Raw genomic sequence first — 19,505 nt, 5'->3', positions numbered from 1 at the left:
AGCTGAGCGGTGCAGGGACACTGCCCCTGCTGCCCAGGAGATACGGAGAGCTCATGTTGCTCCGTATGGATCCATCCCTCCCTGCACCGGCTGTGAAGTGCCGAGGAAAGGTCTTTAAAACAGCGCTACACCGTGTCCCGCTGCCGGAGCTGCCCAGGCCCGGTGGCACCAGCCGACAAGCCGCAGCAGGGCCAGGAGCAAAGACCCGAGCAGGCCTTAGGCTGGGACATTCCTTTCACTGACGTTTTGAATGAAGCCAGAAGCTGCAAGACAGGTCAGCGCTGCCCCTGCTGCTGCCTGGCCCTGGCGGGAACGGCAGCTGGGGGCAGGCCGCTCGCCCCCCCCCCCCGCCCAGGGAAAGCGGCGACTGGACGGCTCAGCCCTACTGTTCCCCAGGCAGCTGGGTGGGGCTCGACACCCCCGCACACACACGCCCTGTGCACTGGCCCATCAGCACCCAGAGCCCGGCACAGGGGAGCTACGGACGCTGCTCCCCATGGCCCACGCAGGGGGGGCTGTGCCAGGCAGCCAGTGCTCCAGAGCCTGGGCAGGGGTACAATGGGGGGCTCGCTCCTTTGCCTGCTGGGCCCTTGAGTCACTGCCTCCCTCCTCCGCCACAGGCAGCCCCCCCTCTTCCACCTGCTCCACCCACATGGAGCCCAGCTGGGCACGGCTTTCCCCTCCTCCAGGAGGGCAGGGCCAGGGGCCCGGAGGGATCCCCCCATGCTGCCCCCCCCCCCCCCCCGAGCCTGCCCAGAATGCCTGTGCCCACTCGATCCCTGCCAGGCATCAAGGCCTCTTTCTGGGGCATGGGGGGGGGGAGGGGGAAGCAGCTCTGTGTCGTGTGCTCCTCACCAGCAGCCCACGCAGCTGCTGGGTCAGCACTACCCAGAGGTGGCACGGGACAGGCTGCCTGGCTGGGCCCATCCAGAGCCAAGCAAGGTGCCCCCGTTGCAGAGCCTGGCGTGGAGCTGGGTGCTCTGCCAACCCCCCATGTCCCAGCCAGGGACACACACCCCTGGCACTCCGTGGGAACCACCAGGGCTAGGCCGGGGCCAGGCATGGGGGAGGTGGCCCTGTTGCTCTGTCCCCTCCCGCAGCCTGAAGGAGCAGGACCTGGTGTGACTCCAGTCCCAGCCATGCAGAGTAGGGCCCCTCCCCTGCACAGGAAGCCGAGAGAGAGGGGAGCCCTGTGGGGCAGCTCCCCCTGCGCCAGGCTGCTCAGGAGCGGGTGGGGGGCCCTGCTGTCCCCTGGGCAGGGCTGCAGCAAGGGGTACCTGGCTGGTAGCAGCAGGGGGGCTGGACCCCAGTCCCGCAGGCAGAGCTGGGGGCACATCCACTCTCCATGTCAGGTGGGCCCACATGCACCCTCCCCCTCCGCATTCCCAGAGCCTCCTCTGCAGGAGCTGGCAGGCGGGGGCGCATGGCCCAGCAGTGACCCCCCCCCCCCCCCCCCAGGCAGACACAGAGCCGGTGTTTGGATGCAGCACTTGCATTGTGGGAATTTACATCTTGCTTCCCACAGCAGGCAGAGCCCCCCCATGCCGTGCCAGCCCAGCGCCTCGGGGGAAGGCCCCAGCCTCAACGCCCCCCCCCCAGCGGGGCACTGCCGTCACAATCCCAGGAGCCCAGTCCGGCGCTCACACCACAAACTTGTTCTTGGTGAGGGAGCCGCTCTTGGTGGCCGTGTCCGCGTGGGCCTGGTACCCGATCACCACCTTGTGGGACAGCCCCAGGCGCTCCTTGTACACCCGCCTGGGGGGAGAGAGAGAGCGCGAGCGCTCCTGAGTTCTGCCCTCCCCACCCCCACAGCCCCCGGGAATCCCGGCTCCAGGGTCCCCCTCAGCCCCGGGAGACGGGCCAGCCACATGCCCTGCTCCAGGGGCCGGCTCCCAGCGTGGGGAGCCAGAGGCACTGATGCAGAACAGCACCTGCCCAGCGCCAGCAGGGAGCTCCTGGTGGCCACTGCAACAGGGCCTGAGCCCAGCTCGGCACCAGGCCTGCAGAGTCCCATGCCTGGCCCGTGGCTCTGGGGCCGTGGCCTGGCTAGCAAGGGGCGTTTGGGGAACACGGCGCCCCCCCCTCCCCCAGCAGAGCCTTCGGAGCCACGTTACCCAATGTGGGTGACCCCCTCCCGGTTCTCCGCCTCTCGGGTCCAGACGGCGATCTTGTCTCCCTTGGCCCGGATGTTGATGACGGCCCCGCAGACGTCCTCGCTGTAGGGGCTGAATGTCTCGCCAATCAGGCACAGCAGCTGTGCGGGGGGCAAGGCCCCTGGGTCACCATGGGTCTGCAGCACCCACTCCCCAGGCGGGGCAGCGCGGTGCCCTTGAGGAGCTGTTACTCTGCCCTATGGCTGGCTCAACCCGGCAGCCCCGTAGGCCCCCCTGGGAGAAGCCGGGCGCGCCGGACCCGGGAGGCCCTGGAGGGCTGACCATGAGGAGCTGCCGAGGATTCCTGCCCCACCGGGGGAGGCTGTGCCCGGTATCCAGCCCCCCTTGCACAGAGGGGCAGCAGGGCCAGGGCAGAGCCTGGGGGCTGCAGGATGGGGCACAAGGGGAGCTCAGGCTGCAGGGGTGCGACTCGCACTCACCGTCTCCAGCCAGAAGCGGTCCAGCTCCGTGTGCCTCTGCTGCTTGGCCAGTGTGATGAGCCAGCGCCCGCCCCGCTTGTTCCGGTTGTCTTCCCACATGGGCTCGATCCCGTCCTGGGCCAAGGAGGTGCCGAGTCAAGGGGCGCAGGCAGCGGCCAGCCTGCCCCAAAGTCACCCCCAGCCTGCCCGACAGCCCCTCCCCCGGCATCACGCTGCCCCTCAGCTTGTCTCACCCCCCGTGGGCAGCCGGGCGGGATCCCTCCGACTGGGCCCTGGCACACAGACGGACCCAGCGAGCTCCCACCCTCTGGGGCCAGCGAGCTCCTCAGCACCCCTGGGTGTCCCCTGGCTGCGAGGCCGGGCACTGCCGGGGGGGGGGGGGGGCAGAGCCCTACCTTGAAGAGGGAGTAGTCGCAGCCCGACGTCAGCTTGCTGGCCAGCTGGATGTGGCCGTAGAGCCTGCTCGGCGCCGGCGCGGAGAGAGCGGGTTAGTGGCCAGACAGAAGAATCTGGTGCAGCAGCCCCCACAAAGCCCCTGGGACCCCCCACCCCCACACACCACCTGGGGCCCAGCAGAGTGAACATCCTCCCCCCGCAGGTCAGAGACACTGAACCCAACTCCTCTGCCAAGCCCCGGGGCCTGGGCACAGACGGGAGCGAAGTCCCCATGCAGGCACCGGGGCAGAGGCCAGCCCTGACTCCTGGGCTAGCCCCCCCCGGGACATGCACCAGCTGCCCCATACCCGTGCCTGCAGCCAGTCCCTCCTGCCGTCGCCCCCCTCGGGCGGGCGAGCCCCCGAGATCCCTCTGCAGAAGTTGAAACACCCCCGCCAGCAGGGACCCAGGGGAACTCACGCCCAGAAATCCTCCGCGGTGCTGAACTTGGTCACCAGGCGCAGGTTCGCCTGCCACGTCTGGCTCTTGTCGTTTTTGAAGAACCAAAGAGCCCACCTGGAGGGGGGGGGGCAGGGCAGGTTAGAGCCACACGCAGCCGAGAGCAGACGTCAAACACCCCCCTACACACACACCCTGCACCCCCCCCAGCCACCGAGCCCCTGCCACGCACCCACTCTGGTCACCCAGCCCCTCCAGGCCCACGCAGCCGAGAGCAAACCCCATCACCACACACCCTGTGCCCACCCAGCCCTGCCACACCCTCAGCCAGCCCCCTGCCACACACGATCTCTGGCCACCCAGCCAGGCAGCCCTCTGCCACCCCCCACTCTACCAGCTGCCCCAGCCAATATAACCAAACCCAAGTCACCCCCCTTCACTGACAGGTCTGTTTTCCCCCCCCCCCCCCCAACACACATCACAAGGGCTCTGCTTGGCTGGCTGCTCTGACCCACCCAGGCTTTGACTGGTCACCAGGGGTGGGGTCAGGAAGGAATTTCCGCAGGTCAGACAGGCAGTGCCCTGGGGGGGGGGGGGGTCACCTCCCTCTGCAGCACAGGGTGCAGGTCACTCACCAGGATTATCCGGGGGCGTCTCACTTAACCCTCTCCCTGCCACTGCAGGGCTCAGCCCCTGGTGCCCCTCATCCATCCCCACCTCCCCACCCCAGTGCCCCTCGTCCATCTCCCCCACCCCCCCGGTGCCCCTTGTCCCACCCCATCCAGCCTGCTGTGAGGTGGGAGATTCTGGTCTCTTGTCGGTTGGGGAGTGGAGGGGGGGGGAGACACTGGGGGGCCGGTGACACATGGGGTCAGACTGGATGATCAGACTCCATGACCCCTCTGAAGTCCAGGACCCAACGTGGCCTTTCCCCAAAGCTGGGGGTCTCTGAGGGGGGCTCACCTGGCAATCAGAGCCACCTCTGCCTCTCGCTCTGCCCTGCGGCTATGGCCAAACACCACAGGCCCACAGCGCCCCCGTGGGGCAGGGCACCCACAGGCATCTCACCAGCCTAGCCCCAGGGTGGGTGTTTCACCGCAGCACCTGGGCAAGCAGCACAGAGCGGCTTGAGGAGAGACCCAGGCGGGGTGGGGAGCGGCAGGCAGGAATAAAGGGGGGTGCCAGGGGAGCTCCCCCCCACACAAGGTGCAGCCCCCCCAGCCCGGACGGTACCTGTTCTGCAGGGGGTGCTTGTCCAAGATCTCGGCAGCGAGCGCCTCCCTTCGGGCCTTTCGCCGCCTCTGCTCCTCTCGCCTGTGCAGAGCGCCCCCCTGCCACACACTGGCATAAGGTGCAGGGCAGGACACACGGCACGGCAGACTCTGGAGGGCAGGGACAGCTTCGAGGGGACCCCAGAGGGTGGGCGAGCAGAGCCCCGTGAGTAACCAAGCCAGCCTCACCCCAGCTCCAGCCCCACAAGCACTGGGTGCAGAGCGCTCCAGCCCCATGGCCAGAGACTAACAACATGGCTGCCAGGGCCCCACGTGCCCTGAGACAGGGACTCCCTGGCTCGGGACCTGCCCACGGAGGCCCCAGGGCAGGAACCAGGCTCCAGGCCTCCAGCACCCAGAGCTGTTGTGCAGCCTCCCCGGGACCCAGCCTGCCCCGTGCACTGGCAGCACCGCGGGGCACAGGGACTCTGTCACTTCGCAGTGCTGCAGAGGTTGCTGCTTGCTGTCTCCTCCACAGCCTCAGCCCCCCACCTCCCTCCGCTGCCCCCCCAGCTCTGCCGCTGCAGGGCTGGGACGTGCCCCCAGTCAGAGCCTGCCCCAGAGCTAGAGGGTTAAGCCATTGCCCCCTCTCCCCCAGGGGACATGGGGCCGAGCCTGCCCAGCCACACTGGTGCCATGGCCCTGCCTGCAGCCCCCTGAGACCATTTAACCCAGGGGCTGGCACGGCCCTGGGCAGAGCACGCGGCAGGGAGCAGCCTGCCAAGTCACACACAACTGCAGCAGCTGGGACCCTCCCAGCACCAGGGCGGGAACACCAGCCCACCCCAGCTCCTGGCCCCCTCCCTGGCCCCCCCACAATGGGGCACTTTAAACAGGCTGCTCGGGGTCTCCCTGGAACACTGCAGAGCCAGGGCCAGGCTCCACACAAGTGCCCAGGAGGAGGTGCTCCAGGCGGGACTCAGAGCAGCCAGGCACCCATGGTGCAACTCACCATCTCAGCTGCAGCCATCTTCCCAGAGTAGGGCCCAGCCCCTGCAAAGCTCCTTTTATCTGGAACCCAGACTCTTAAAGGCCCAGCTGCCGGGGGGGGGGGGGGGGGGGGGGGGGGAGGGTGTGACTGGACAGCCAGCCCTCCCCGCGGTCTCACCCCCGCCCGGCCCACGCTCTGCAGCCGGGACTTCGTGCCCCCTGGGAGTGTCACGGAGAAGGAGCAGCGTTCGCTGGCAAAGGGGGAATCCCAAGGCCAGGGCCGTGGGGCAGGTGGTGTCCCGAGGGCTGGGGCAGCCCAGATGCTGCGGAGATGGGTGCTCTGCCAATGGCACTGGGAGAGAGACCGTGTCTTCCCCCGGCTGAGGCTGCCAGCGTGTCCCGTCCCGCAAGGGAGCCTTCCCCACTCCATGCCTGAGCCAGGAGGGGGGTGGGAGAAGTGACACCTGCCCAGGAGACGGGACAAAGGAGAGGAGGAGCTGGGGGGAGGGGGGAGAAAGCTGCTGGAGGAGTTGTTAGTTTCAGTTTGGGCTGGGTGGTGCAACGCAGGGAACCCCAAGCTGGGGTCTAAGCTCCCTGAACCCCCCAGAAGGACTTGACTGAGGGGTCCTGGTTGTACCTACATGCAAAAAGCACAGGAGTACTTGTGGCACCTTAGAGACTAACAAGGACTCCTGTTCTTTTTGCGGATACAGACTAACACAGCTGCTACTCTGAAACCTGTCATTATTTTAGACTGCGTTCCTATTGTCCAATAAACCTTCCATTTGAGAGTCCCGGTGAATCCCAGGGCCCTGACTCCCCCCCACTCCGGGACAGCCGGGCCAAAGAGACGGTCTCCAGGTTTGGCCCCCTGGCTGGGATTATTGTAATCACCTTGCAACGCTGACCTCTGACCCCAGCCACCGGAGGTCCCAGGGCCCTGGCGGCAGTTCATGGGCACCCACGCGGGGGCGGCTGTGCATTGTGGGGCCCTGGCTCTGATTTCCTGAGCAGGCCCCAGCCCCAAGCAGAATGGATGTGGGGGGCAGAGGGACACGCTGCCCCGGCCCTGGCGCCGCCTCCAGCTGGGGCTGTGGGCACCAGGGGCCACTTGCTCCCCGTGCTCCCCCGTCTGAGTCACACCCTGGGGCCGCGGGGGGCTGCACAAGGGCCAAGCCTGTGGGTTATCCCTGTGTGACGAAGTGGGACTGTTCTTAATGTTTTCCTCAGTTTCCCCTATGCAGTTCTTAAGTATCTAGGTGGTGGGATAAGGGTGTATGGTTGCTGCAGAGCAAAGGGCCAGTGTACATAAATGCCCGACACTCTGTCTCCTGGCAACTGATGGCCTGGGCCCCTCCTCTGCAAAGGTGCCAACTAAAGGTGTTGGAGACAAAGGGATCAGGTGACCTCCTGGCCTGGGAAAGAGAAAAAGCCCAGAGAAGGAGTGGCTGGACAGGAGTTTGGAGCTAGCTGGGGACTGGAAGGGAGGGTAGATGGGTGTCTGCCTCGCTGGGCCCCAGAATGGACCCGGCGGAGGGGTCCCGTTCGCTGGACCTACAAGCTCTATTTTAGACCGTGTTCCTGTCGTCTAATAAACCTCTGTTTTACTGGCTGGCCGAGAGTCACGTCTGACTGCGAAGTGGGGGGTGCAGAACCCTTTGGCTTCCCCAGGACCCCGCCGGGGCGGACTCGCTGTGGGAAGCGCACGGAGGGGCATATGCTGAATGCTCCCAGGAGAGACCCAGGAGGTGAAGCCGTGTGAGCTTCTTGCCCTGAAGACAGTCTGCTCCGAGGGAGAGGAGGCTCCCCAGAGTCCTGACTGGCTTTGTGGGGAGCAGTTCCAGAGCATCGCCCGGGGACTCCATGACACCCTGCCCCTCCTGCAGCCCCCTTTCCCTGCCCAGCCCAGCCCAGCCCCATTGTGCTCACTGCATTCCCGCAGCCCTGCCCCACTGCGCTCCCTGCATCCCTCCAGCCCTGCCCCACTGCACTCCCTGCCCCACTGTGCTCCCTGCATCCCCACAGCCCTGCCCCACTGCGCTCCCTGCATCCCTCCAGCCCTGCCCCACTGCACTCCCTGCCCCACTGCGCTCCCTGCATCCCCGCAGCCCTGCCCCACTGCGCTCCCTGCATCCCCGCAGCCCTGCCCCACTGCGCTCCCTGCATCCCTCCAGCCCTGCCCCACTGCACTCCCTGCCCCACTGTGCTCCCTGCATCCCCCCAGCCCTGCCCCCACTGCGCTCCCTGCATCCCCTGAGCGCAGCCATCCCACCTCCCCCTAGCCACATGGTGTGTGTGGAGTGGGGAGCCCCCCTCCCTCCCGAGCTGCCGCTAGAGTCCCTGTCATCCCGCCCCCGCAGGAGCCAGGCAGGGGACCGGCCCAGGGGTTCCCGTTCATCCGGGCAGCCAGGAGGGGCGGCGCGGCGCAGCCTGCGCGCTGCTGATGAAATCCCCTCGCCCGCGGCTGTAGGACGCCCGGCGCAGCGCAATATTCAGCAGGGCGAAGCGCTCCATGGCAGAGCCGCGCTGAGCCGCCCGAGCCCAGCGCCATCGCCGATTGCAGGTGAGAGGCGGCCCGGGGGGGCACGGCCCGCAGCAGGGACCCCCCCCCCCCCGTCCTGCGGCAGGGACCCCGGGAGCTGCCCGGCTTGTGCCCCCGCTCCGGGGCTGCCCCCCGGCTCGGTTCTTTGCATCCTTCCTGCGTTTCAAGGACACGGAGCCGGCGGGGGCAGCTGGGGCGCTGGGCTCGGAACCGGGCTGGGGGGGGTCGGTCCGCGCACCCCCCCCGAGCGGCACCAGGCGGGGGCGCGCCCGGGAGGAGCCGCTCCCTGCGCCGGGGGGACAGCTGTGCCCGGGCTGCCCTGGCACGGGGGGGCTGGTGGGCACCGCGGGCAGCGGCCGGGATCCGGAGCCATCTTGCGGGTCTGTCTCCATGCAGAGCCGCCGCCATGGACGCGTTCATGAAGGGCTTGTCCAAGGCCAAGGAGGGGGTGGTCGCCGCGGCGGAGAAGACCAAGCAGGGGGTGGCGGAGGCTGCGGAGAAGACCAAGGAGGGGGTGCTGTACGTGGGTAAGGCTGCGGGGGGCTTGGCAGAGCCGGGGCCGGGCACCCCGGGCTGTGGGTGCGCAGAGGGACTCCGGGTGGCAGCCGCCTGGGGCGAGAGACGGGCGGGGGGAGGCTCTGGGGGCCCGGTGCCTGCGTCCAGCCCTGGGGGCTCCCCGCCCTGCCAGCGGCTGGGAGCACCAGGCCAGGCGGAGCCCAGGCGCCGGAGCTGGCGGGGGAGGTTCAGCCCTTGGCAAAGGGCAGGACGGAGGGTGACCAGAGAGCAAGGGTGAAAAATCAGGACGGGGGTGGGGGGTAATTGGCACCTATATAAGACAAACTCCAAGTATCGGGACTGTCCCTATAAAATCGGGACTTCTGGTCACCCTGGCCAGGGGGTCCCAGGCCCTGGCACGTGACCCACAGCTGCCCTCATCTCCAAGGGCGGTCCATGGACCTGCCACCCCCAGTGCAATGCCAGACCGGCCCAGGCCTTGCGCCAGGTCAGTGCCTGGAGCTCCCCAGCTGACGGAGGCAGCTGCCCCCTGCCCTGCTCTCTGCAGCCGCCGGGTGCCCTTGGCGGCCCCAGGTCTCGCCCCCCGGGGGGCACTGGTGGGGGGGCCTTGCCGGCGCCCGGGCTGTATGCAGGAGATGCGCTCTGTCCTGGCTGGCTGGTGCCTGCGCCGCACCCCCTCACACACACACACAAAGCTCAGGCCGCTCAGACTGGCACAGAGCCAAGAGCCCCCTGTGCCCAGGCCCCCGCAGAGCCTGGCCCCACCTGCCGGGAAGCAGCAGCACCCGCATGTGCTGAGGATCGGGCCATGAAGGAGTGTCTGGGGCCTGCTGCCCCTTGCCTGCCCACGGGCCTGGGCCCATAGCTGTGGGTTGTACGGACCAGGCTGTACGGGGGAAGCGCTCCCGGTCGCCCGGTCAGTCGTGTTGGGTGGTGAGGTCACTCAGCCGTGGGGTGACGAGGGCCAGGAAAGCTCCTTGGGGGAGACGCCGACTGAACGGCAGAGGGGCAGGCGGCTCCCATCCCGCCTGAGATCCTCCAGCGGTTAGTGACCGACCCGGCAGGGGGCACTGTGGGGCGCGGGGCAGCAGTGCTGGGGGCGGCTCCAGTCCTGGCCCGGCCCAGAGGGAGGCGCTGCTGTGAAGTGCTCGAGCCGGGGTGAGCCCGGGGGGGAATGCAGAGCAGGGCGATGCTCTGACGTGGGGCCGGCAGCCGAAGCCTCCAGGGCTGGGGAGTGTGAAGTCCCTGGCGGGGCTGCTCTGCAGACACTCCTGGACCCAGCCCCCAGCCCCGCCACAGGCGTGGCCTGCTCTGGCACTGCCCCCCCCCACCCCTGGGGAGGGCTCAGACCTTGGCAGCTCAGTCTAATTCCCAACCCCCTGCCTGGGCTCGGGGATTCACGCCCGGCAGGCCGAGGGGCTGTCAGGCGGGCTGGGGGCTCAGCTTGTGGGAGCCTGCCCCACCACAGCTTGGCACCTCTCGCCCCTCAAGCTGAGCAGAGCCCCTGCATGTGGGTGACGTGGGGCCCAGAGGCCAGTTTGGGGAGGGATTTGATTTAGTCCTGACGAGCTGGTGGGGAGAGGAACAAACAGCTGCCCCAGAGCCCACTCCAGGGAGACAGAGATCCCTCCACCCACATCTCCCAGAGGGAGTGCCCCTAAGGCGTGGGGCGGGAGAGCTGGCTGGATGAGGTGCTCCCAGCTGCTCCCAGCAGGGGGTGCCATAGGGAACAGGGGAGGGAGCCGGGGGGAGCGCTGGCTGGGCTAGGAGCTGGGGGGAGCGCTGAGTGTCGGGGGAGCAGGTGGGAGCGCTGCCTGTGCTGTGGGAGGGAGCTGGCGCAGGGCTGGCGTAGCAGGGGCTGCGGGTCGGGGCTGAGGGGCACCAGCAGGGCTGGGGGAGCAGAAAGGAAGGGAGATGTTACCCTGTGGCCTCTCCCACCTCCATGGGTCCTGGCTGTTCCGGGCAGAGCCCCCGGGCCCCAGAGCTGAGCGCCTCCGTCCCAGCTGAAGCAGACCCAAGCAGGATCCCAGCCACAGCTCGGGGGCAGTGCAGCAAATGGGGGCACATGGGGCAGCCATCGCGGGCAATCCCTGCTTCCCGCGAACCCCACACGCCCAGCCAGGGGGCCCCCAACCCCAGCTCGAGGAATCCACCAGCCAAGCAGGGGCGGCACCAGTCCCATGTGACCTGCGTGGCCGATCTTGGCAGCTTGGGTCTCCTTTCCAGGGCACTCCCGGAGGAGGATTCAGGAGTGGGGGGAGGCGCAGTTCCCCTGGGGCTGGCCCCAGCCAGGAGGTGATGTGGGGTGAGCACTGGGAACCCCACACCCTCCATCCCTGCCCCACGGCCCCAGGCCACTCCCCTTGGGAACTGCACGGTCCCTCTCTTCCCCCATGAGGTGGGGGGGTCCCCCAATAGGCACCCCAGCCGCTGAGGAGTATCTGCTTGGGCCCTTCTGTCCCCTTGGGGCCGGGTTGGCAGGGTCCCCCAGAGCCATGGGCCTTGGAATGGCCCTTCCCAGGGCAGTTCCCCTTTCACAGCTATGGTCTCAGGCTCTTGGCAAACTCAGGCATTCAACGGTTGTGTCTCTTACCCCAGCGTTTGTTGTCTCTGGCTCGAGGATCCTGCTGGACGTTGGCACTGAGGGTCTGGTCCCTCTGCCCAGGGGTCTCTGACCTGGAGATGCTAACGAGCCCTGGGGGTGCTGTGATGTGCTAACGCTTTGCTCTTCACGCTGACGTTTGCTACGCCGTGTGACCTGGAAAGCCAGGGCTTGCCCCGATCGATCACGACCTGCCCCAGGAATCCATTACTAACTCCTGGCAAGCGAGCTGGGCTTCCCAGCGGGTGAGGACGGTGCCCCTCGATGCCCGTGGGATTCAGTCACGTGTCAGGGCAGCCCGAGTCCGCGTGCGGGTGTCAGACGTTGTAAGTGACTCTCCGCTGCGCTACACCTGCTCCCGCCCAGCCTCGGGCCCAGGGCAGCGGGGACCCTGTGTTCCCTCACGTCCTCTTCCCGCAGATGCCACATTTGTCTGCCTCCTGCTGGAGGGCAGCCTCTGCCCTGGCCCCTCCATGTGCTGCTGGGGCTGTCCTCGTGCTGGGCGTGAGCAGGATCCCACCGCAGCCACCAGCTGGCATCCCTGAAGCGTTCGTGCTGGGCGGAGTCGGGGCTCCTCAGGCTCAGGAGGGCGGCGCTCCCTGTGGGTCTTGTTCAAGCTTCTCCCGTTCCCCTGCCGCTCCAGCTTCACCACAGTGGGCGCCCGGGAAGCCCGTCTGCTCCAGGCTACTCCATACGGGGCCTGTTTCACGCCATGGCTGGATGCTCCCAGGGTTGTTTCCTGGAGCCCCGGCTGAGCATCACAGCCTGGTCTCTGTGCTCTGCCCGCCTGGGCTGATCTCTGCTCCGAAACTGCCCCCAGCCCAGGGGCCGCTGTCCTGCGGTGTGCTTCGGGCTCCGCCAGTGCTGGCTTTGCAACGCGCCCGCCTGCCCCCATCCCAGAGCAGCACCACGGTGCTCCCATGGGGCTCCCCCTCCCCACGGCTCCCCCCTCCCCACGGCGCTCCCCCTCCCAGCCACTCAGGCTGCTGGCCACTGCCCCAACCTGGGGGTTCCCAGGCTCTTGGAGTGCAGATGGGTCTAGCACCCACCTGAGCTGCCCCCCAGGGCCTGGCTGCCTAGCCCCTAGCTCAGAGCTGGCCCTTCAGGCTGCCCCATAGCTTGAACGCACCTTGTCCCAGAAGCCCCCTCCCCCCCCCGGTTCGCTCTGCCGGGGCCCAGGGAGCACGTGGGGACACCTAGCCCACACGGCGTTGCATGCTCACTACACGGGGACACGGCTCCCCCGAAAACAGGCGCTAACGGCCCCTCTCGGACGGCCCCCGCGGAGTCCCTGGGGGACCCAGCAGACGTCCACAGGCTGGGTAGCTTCTCCCTCATGGAGTCACTCAGCCGGTCAGTGCCCTTCCCCCACGCATCTGTCCTGCCCCCCCCCAATAGCCGTCCACTGCTCCAGAACCGCCCCCCCGGCCCCCAACCCAGAGCGGGAAGGGCTCCCCGGATCCCCGCCCTTGGCACTCCCCTGCTAGCCGCTGGGGCCACCCCTACAGAGGGGCAGGCCTGATACAACAATTCTCCTAACCATCGTCCCCCCGTCCTGGCCTGCGCAGGGAGCTGGGTGAGCAGCAGCCAGAGGCCAGGGCCCCCCTGCCCCCAACGGCTCCTCCTTGCAGCAGCCTCCACCCCAGAGCAGGGGGCGGCGAGTCCTGGCCAGACCCCGGCTGCCTCCCTGGCGGTCAGCTCCGAGGCTGCTTTATTCTCTGCAGCCCCGTTCAGCGCATGCCCCCCGCTGCTGAGTGCAGAGGCCACGTGTGCAGGGCACCCCCGGGACAGCCAGGAACCCCCCAACCTGCCCATGGGGTATCGCCAGGGAGATGCCAGCCTCTGGGGTGAGAGGGGGTGCGTGTCGGGGGAGCAGTACGAGGAGGTGCTGACGTGAGCCGGCCTGGCGCGCCCTGCGTGGGTCAGCGAGGGAGCTGGGCCAGGCTGCCATGCCCACGGGTTCGGGTCGCAGGGCATCAGCAGAGCCGTGCGGTGGAGCCCCGTGCTTTGTGGCTGCAGCCAGGGTGGCCCCACACACCTGTATGGACACCACGGCCCCTCCGCGGGCAGCCCCAAACGGCCCCGCCTGGCACCAGCCCCTCTAACCCCCTCTCTCTCCCTCTCTCTAGGAAGCAAAACCCAAGGCGTGGTGCAAGGCGTCACCTCAGGTACCAGCTGCTCTATTCCCCCGGCCCAGTGCCACGCGTGGGTGGCTGCGCTAACGAGCTCAGGCTAATCGGGGGCTGTGATGTCACCGGCCTAAAGCCCGTTATGTAACGGGGGCCAGAACACGGGCTTCAGAGCTGCTGGGCCAGGACTTGAAACCCAGCCGCCCCATGGCCCCACGCCTGACGGGGGGAGGGCTGAGTCTGCCCCACAGGGCACATGCAGGGTGGGGGGAGGTGCCTGAGCTCCCTCGCGCTTGCTGGGGCTAGTAGTGTGAGGCCAGGCCCCCCGAGCGCTAGCCCCAGCCGGGCCCTGCCTGGCAGCCGAGGGGCCCCCCCAGGCTGTAACGTGGCTCCGCCTGCCTCTTCCAGTGGCTGAGAAGACCAAGGAGCAGGCGTCCCAGCTGGGGGGGGCCGTCATCTCAGGGGCTGGGAACATCGCGGCCGCCACCGGCCTGGTCAAGAAGGAGGAGTTCCCCACTGACCTGAAGGTGAGTGTCCCCTACAGCGAGCCGGGGGGTGCAGCCTCTCCAGGGGGACAAGGGGCGTCCCGCACCCACCTCCACAGGGTGGCTGTCAGGCCCTGCCCGGTGCGTCTGCCTCAGTTTCCCCTGTCTTCTGCCCATGAAAGGAACATCATCTCAGGGTCTGATACACCCCCCACCCCTGGGCACCACGTCAGTAATACCCCGAAAGCCGGCTTCCCATCCCCCTCTGCCTCCCCGCCCCTGCTCAGGGGATCCACCCTCCCGCTCCAGCCCCCCCACCAACAGGAGCCCTGCCCCAGCCTCCCACTTCTCAGGGGCTCCCAGCTCTGGCCAGTTCTCACCAGCTTCCCCCAGGCTCCTCGCTGCAGCTCCGGGCGCTGCTCTGCGTCCGCTCGTTCCTGGCTCAGGCTCTGACCCCTCGCTGCCTCCTTCCCGCTAGGCCGGTGCCCTCTCTGGAGCCCAGCGGGGGTCAGCTGACCTGGCCCAGGTCAAGGGCCAGCTCGCCCTGTGGCAGGGAGTTCCCCAGGCACAGCAGGGCCCAGACTGTGCCAGGGGGGCAAGCGTCTGGAAGGTGGAAAGTCCAACTGGGAATCGGGTTGAGCCCCGGCCAGGCTGCCCAGCCGCCCGCAGACACCGAGCCCCTCAGTGCAGCTGGTTTGGCTTCCCCAGCTGAGTGAGGCCTGGCCGGGGGGGGAGCAGCAGGAGGAGCGGGCGGCTCTTTGCTCGGGGGGTGACTCTCCCCCATCACAGCCAGGACAACACCGCCCGCTGGCTGGAAAGGAATCGCTGAGGGGGCGCATGGTGTGCACAGCGGGTACCTAAGGAGCGCGCTGGGATCCGCACACAGGCGGGTGGAGACGGGGGGGTGCATGCATGGACGTGTGCAGACACGTGTGTACATGGTTGTGTGCGTGTGGAAGGGTGTGTACATGCGGGGAGGTTTACGGACGTGTGTGTGCGTGTACGAGACCATGCGTGGGTGCATGTATGTGCAAGGATGTGTAGGGATGTGTGTGTATACAAGGCCGCGCGTGGGGGTGTGCACGTGCAGGGATGTGTATAGACGTGTGCGTGCATGTACAAGGCCGGGCGTGGGTGCGTGTGTGTATATAAGGCCGTACATGGATGTGTGTACATGTATGGGGGTGTGCACATGCAGGGATGTGTGTGGACGTGTGCGTGTGTGGACGAGCTCTTGTGTGCGTACACGCAGGGATGTGTATGGATGTGTGTATACAAGGCCATGTGTGTGGGGGTGTATGTGTACAAGGCAGTGCGGGGGGATGTGTGCATGTACGAGGCCGTGAGTATGTGTGTGTGTATGTGTACGAGGCCATGCGTCGGTGTGTGCATGTGCAGGGATGTGTATAGACGTGTGCGTGCGTGTAAGAGGTCGTGTGTGGGGGTGTGCACGTGTACAAGGCTGTGCATAGGTGCGTGTATGTGCAGGGATGTGTGTGGACGTGTGCATGTGTACGAGGCCGTGTGTGGGTGTGTGTACATGTGGGGATGTGTATGGATGTGTTTGTATACAAGGCTCTGCTTAGGTGCATGTACATGCTGGGATGTGTAGACTGTGTGCGTGCATGTACGAGGCCGTGCATGGCTGTGTGTGTGTGTACGAGGCCGTGCATGGGGGTGTGCGCGTGTACGAGACCATGCATGGGGGTGTGTACATGTGGGGATGTGTATGAACATGTGTGTATACAAGGCTGTGTGTAGGTGTGTGTATGTGCAGGGATGTGTGTGGACGTGTGCATGTGTGTACGAGGCCGTGCATGGGTGCGTGTACGTGCAGGGATGTGTAGGGACGTGTGTGTGCGTGAACGAGGCTGTGCATAGGTGGGTGTGCGTGTACGAGGCCGTGCGGGGGGGGTGCACGTGCAGGGATGTGCACTGCCGTGGCTGCTGTCACTGGAGCCGTGCGAGCCGTGAGGTGCCCGACAGCTGCAGCCTCCACAAGCCGAGTTGCCACAAGCCGTTTGCTTCCAGCTTATCCGAAAATAGCAACAGCTGAAACAACGAAGCCGCGGCAGCGGGCAGCTGCAAGGGGAGGGCAGGGGAGGACGTGGCTGCGCCAGGCCAATCGCTGGGGCCGAGCTGAGCCCAGACCTCGGCAGCCTGAGCCGCCCCTGGGGGCAGGGGCTGTGAGCCCAAGGGGGCAGGCCGGGGGCTCTACACAGGCCAGCAGCCGGTGGAGCTGCCCCCGGGCCGAGGAGCCCAAACCTGTCGCACAGGCCAGCATGGGGCAGCCAGCCGGGGCTGGAGCCAAGGGGCCCAGAGGGGCACGGCCCAGCCTGGCTCCCCACCCATGACCCAGCCCTGTCCCCCTGCCCCCAGCCCCTCTGCCCCCCACTCCTTGCAGCAGCGCGGGCAGGACCCAGCTGCCCCCTCAACCAGCCAAGCTCAGGGCTGCAGGGACCTGGAGACAGGTGGGGCTGGGCCGGGGGCATGGGGGGAAGGGGGCGGGCAGGGGCAGGGCCAGCCCATGGGCTCCCTGCGGGGACAGTGGGGTGGCATTATTACCCACAGTGCCTCGGGGCCCACGTACAGCATAAAGGAGAGCAACAAATGGCCCAAACTGCCCCCCCATGGGTGTTCCTGCCCCCCACCCACCCCTGGCCCCAGAGCCCTGCCACCCCCACTGCTGCCCCCACCCCTGCTGCTGCCCCTCCCCCCGGCACCGGCAGAGCTGCGCATCTCTGGGCCCTGTGCTGTGGCACCCAAGGGAGGTGCCATGCTGGGGTCCCTCAGGGAGCTGGCTCGGTCTCCTGCACGAGCCAGTGAGCCCGGGCTGCCCCGATGCCGTTCTCTCCCCTGCAGCCTGAGGAGGTCGGGCAGGAGGCTGTGGAGGAGCCACTGATTGAGCCTCTGCTAGAGCCAGAGGGTGAGAACTACGAGGAGCCGCCTCAGGTACAGGTGGGTGGGGCAGAGTCTGCAGGGCAGGAGCCCGGATGCCCGGGGGATGGGCTCACCTGACCTATGGCACCACCCACGCTGGTGCCCACCCCCCCGGCACCAGGCCCTTCTGCCTGCGCTGTGTGCGGCCCAGTGTCCCTGGTGCCCTGGGTACAGAGACCCCTCCCCAGACACCCACAGGCCGGGGGTCAGAACCATGGGGCAGTGGGAGCGGCCTGCCCGGAGCTCACTGCCAGGGACAGGCCCAGCCCCATGCCGCTCCCGGAGTCGGGAGCTCCTGGGCAGGGCAGGCTGCGGGGCGCAGGGCCCAGCAGGGCTGCGGTTCTCTGTGGCTGGATCTAGTAAAGGCCCCGTTCCCTCTGCTGGGTAACACCCGGTCGGCTGAGCCTAGTGGGACACCCCCCCCCCCCCCCCGCACTCCCAGCTCGCACCGCACCCTGCCCTGTTGGAGGGGGAAGGCGCCAGGCCTGGTCACGGCCCCAGGGCGGAGAAGCCTGCACTGGGGAGGTTGTCACCCATGTGCCTTCCGGCCGCTGGCCAGGGCAGGCTCGGTCCCTCACCCACTAGCCTGAGGAGATGCCCCCATGGCGGGCACTGCCCAGCCTGGCCCCAAAGCAGCCCCCGGCGGGGCCCATTCTGGGGCCAGGGCCTGGTCAGAGCATTCTGCGCCCAGCGGGTCTCGGCTCCCCGGTCCAACCTGGCACAAAGGCTTCTGGGAATGCAGCCAGGGCCACAGCCCCACATGGAGCGAGACTCTGGTGCTGGACCCACGTCACTGCCTGGCCTGAGGCGCCCGGCTGGGCTGCAGCTCAGCGGTGGCTGCTGAGAGGTGCCAGGGCAGCTGGTCCCCAGCACGCGCTTGGGGCAGGGGCCCTGGGGCAGCCCCTGGCCAGGCCGCTCCCCCGCGTGGAGGCCGTGCCGGGTGCCCTGGCACCGCGCAGTCTCCAGCTCACGCCAGCCGCGGTCTCTCTTCCCCGCAGGACTATCAGGAGTACGAGCCGGAGGCGTAATGGCCGCGCCCACCCTGCCACCTCCACCAGCAGCACAATAATGACAATGCCCCCTTGTGCCCCTCCCCGGCCTCTCCCCAGGCAGGTGCCAGCGCAGGGGGCGATGGCAACGACCCCCTGCCCCATTAAGTCACAAGTTCTTCCTGCAGCCCCGCGCCCAGGGGCCTCGCCGGAGGCCGCATTGCTGTATCGCGTCCTGTAGTGTAAAGAGAAACTCATTGTCCTGCAGCCGCCCGGAGCCGTGTGCCCCCGGCCTGGCTTATCGCCCTGCGTCCCTCCCAGCGCCATAAGCCCGGCTGGCCCCGCGTCCAGTCCCAGCATGTTTCGCTGAGCCGAGCAGCCCGGCCGGCGGGAGCCCTGGTGCGGCACGCGCCCCCGGGGCTGCTGTACATTCGCTTGCACGCGCCTCCCGGTGATTCTGCGCCCGTCTTCATGGAACTTTTTTTGATATTCTGATGGATGGTTTATGCCTGTGTGACCCCCCCCCCCCCGTGTGGCTGTCGTGTCTGTGCTCTCCAAACACCCCGATAAGAGACACCCCCCCGATGCGGTGTTGTGACGTGGCATGGATCCCCTCCCCCTCCCATGTGTGCAACGCGGGGCAGCTGCCAGTGACACAGCTGCCCCGTCCGTGAATAAAGCCAGATCTTCTCTGTCGCTGCTGGTGTGGGTCTGTTGTTCCTGGGGGGGGGGGGGACGCCCTGCAGGGTCACGGTGTGTAACCCACAGGGCTGGGCATGGGGGTCACACCCCAGAAGGGGCGCCAGCCACTTGCTTCCAGCCCGGGGCGTTTGGGCTCAGCCCAGCCCCTAGGGGACAGGCCTCTTCCCTGGGGGGCAGGGGGGAGCATGACTCAGAGACCCCCACACTCTGGAGCCAGGGATAGTCCCACGGCTGCCCTGAGGTAAAGGGCCCCAGCCCCCACTGCCCCACAGCTGGAGTGGGCACAGCACTCCCCCCAGGCCCCCGTGCCCAGCTCGGTGCACACTCAGCAACCCTCCCCCCCGTGGGAGAAAATCCCACCAGCTGCAGCCCCCCCCCTGGCATTGCAGGCCTGGGGATTAGCCCCCACCTCGTGCCGGCAGCGCCAGGTGCACTGCAGCCTGTGAGCGCCCCCAGTCTGCACCCCGCAGGGATCCCCTCCCAGCACCAGAGCCCCTGGCTGGGGCACAGGGACAGGGCCCCATGGGCAGCTGCTGGAGGGGGAAGGGCCTGGCCAGGTGCACTCTGGGTGGTTGGCTCCGAGCCCACCCCCCCCTTGCCATGGGTCCCAGCTCCCACAGGGCAGGGGACAGGCTGTCTGGGACCCCAGCCCCAAGGGGTGCATGGCCCATAGGAAGCAGGTGGCCTTAGCCGCCTGCGTAAGAGATGGGGAAGCAGCAGGCATGAGGCTATGCAGTGACGTGCTGAGCCTCCCGCAGGCCCAGAACCCAGGAGTCCTGGTGCCCCTAGGCCCTGCCTCTGCCCCGTGGCTGGAGTTCCATGCTGCCGTGAAGGGCTCCGGGAGAGGGGCTGGCCAGAGGAATCCTGAAAGGCCGTGAGGCAGGTGCCGGTGGGGGCGGCCGATGCAGGTCGGTGACTTGACAGAGAGAGTTCCTGGTGCTATGATGCCCCTCGCCTGTGCTGGCCGCAGAG

General features: G+C 67.8%; 2 protein-coding genes across 5 annotated transcripts; one reads left to right on the top strand and one right to left on the bottom strand.

The window, feature by feature from the left end:
* Positions 1-1,640: 1,640 nt before the first annotated feature.
* On the bottom strand, positions 1,641-5,668 carry EIF4E1B (eukaryotic translation initiation factor 4E family member 1B). Of its 2 annotated transcripts, XM_065409586.1 has the most exons (7): positions 5,651-5,668; positions 4,661-4,758; positions 3,449-3,544; positions 2,989-3,052; positions 2,594-2,707; positions 2,115-2,254; positions 1,641-1,755 (listed from the first exon to the last, which is right to left on the bottom strand). In XM_065409586.1, the coding sequence occupies exons 1-7, from the start codon at positions 5,666-5,668 to the stop codon at positions 1,641-1,643; spliced, it is 645 nt and encodes a 214-aa protein (XP_065265658.1). The 2 variants fall into 2 exon arrangements, with proteins under 2 accessions (XP_065265658.1, XP_065265657.1); XM_065409585.1 differs by lacking the exon at positions 5,651-5,668 and having other exon boundaries at positions 4,661-4,935.
* Positions 5,669-8,576: 2,908 nt separating this feature from the next.
* On the top strand, positions 8,577-17,870 carry SNCB (synuclein beta). 3 transcript variants are annotated; one of them, XM_065409650.1, is made up of 5 exons: positions 8,577-8,697; positions 13,418-13,456; positions 13,826-13,944; positions 16,771-16,773; positions 17,841-17,870. In XM_065409650.1, exons 1-5 carry the CDS (start codon positions 8,577-8,579, stop codon positions 17,868-17,870), a joined length of 312 nt encoding a protein of 103 aa, XP_065265722.1. The 3 variants fall into 3 exon arrangements, with proteins under 3 accessions (XP_065265722.1, XP_065265720.1, XP_065265721.1); XM_065409648.1 differs by having other exon boundaries at positions 16,765-16,860; XM_065409649.1 differs by lacking the exon at positions 13,418-13,456 and having other exon boundaries at positions 16,765-16,860.
* Positions 17,871-19,505: the final 1,635 nt, after the last annotated feature.

This window comes from Emys orbicularis, chromosome 8, assembly GCF_028017835.1.
Source record: "Emys orbicularis isolate rEmyOrb1 chromosome 8, rEmyOrb1.hap1, whole genome shotgun sequence".
Taxonomy (NCBI): domain Eukaryota; kingdom Metazoa; phylum Chordata; order Testudines; family Emydidae; genus Emys; species Emys orbicularis.
This window is presented reverse-complemented; position numbering and strand designations above follow the sequence as displayed.

Bases quoted from the DNA above. Each gene is read 5' to 3' on its own strand.
- EIF4E1B (XM_065409585.1), bottom strand. From the start codon at position 4,935: ATGGGGCTGGAGCGCTCTGCACCCAGTGCTTGTGGGGCTGGAGCTGGG. The intron at 3,053-3,448 runs GTGAGTTCCCCT...GGCGCCGAGCAG, and splicing joins ACCGCGGAGGATTTCTGGGC to GCTCTACGGCCACATCCAGC. The intron at 2,255-2,593 runs GTGAGTGCGAGT...CCCCCCGCACAG, and splicing joins ACCGCTTCTGGCTGGAGACG to CTGCTGTGCCTGATTGGCGA.
- SNCB (XM_065409648.1), top strand. From the start codon at position 8,577: ATGGACGCGTTCATGAAGGGCTTGTCCAAGGCCAAGGAGGGGGTGGTC. The intron at 8,698-13,417 runs GTAAGGCTGCGG...CCCTCTCTCTAG, and splicing joins GGAGGGGGTGCTGTACGTGG to GAAGCAAAACCCAAGGCGTG. The intron at 13,457-13,825 runs GTACCAGCTGCT...TGCCTCTTCCAG, and splicing joins GGTGCAAGGCGTCACCTCAG to TGGCTGAGAAGACCAAGGAG.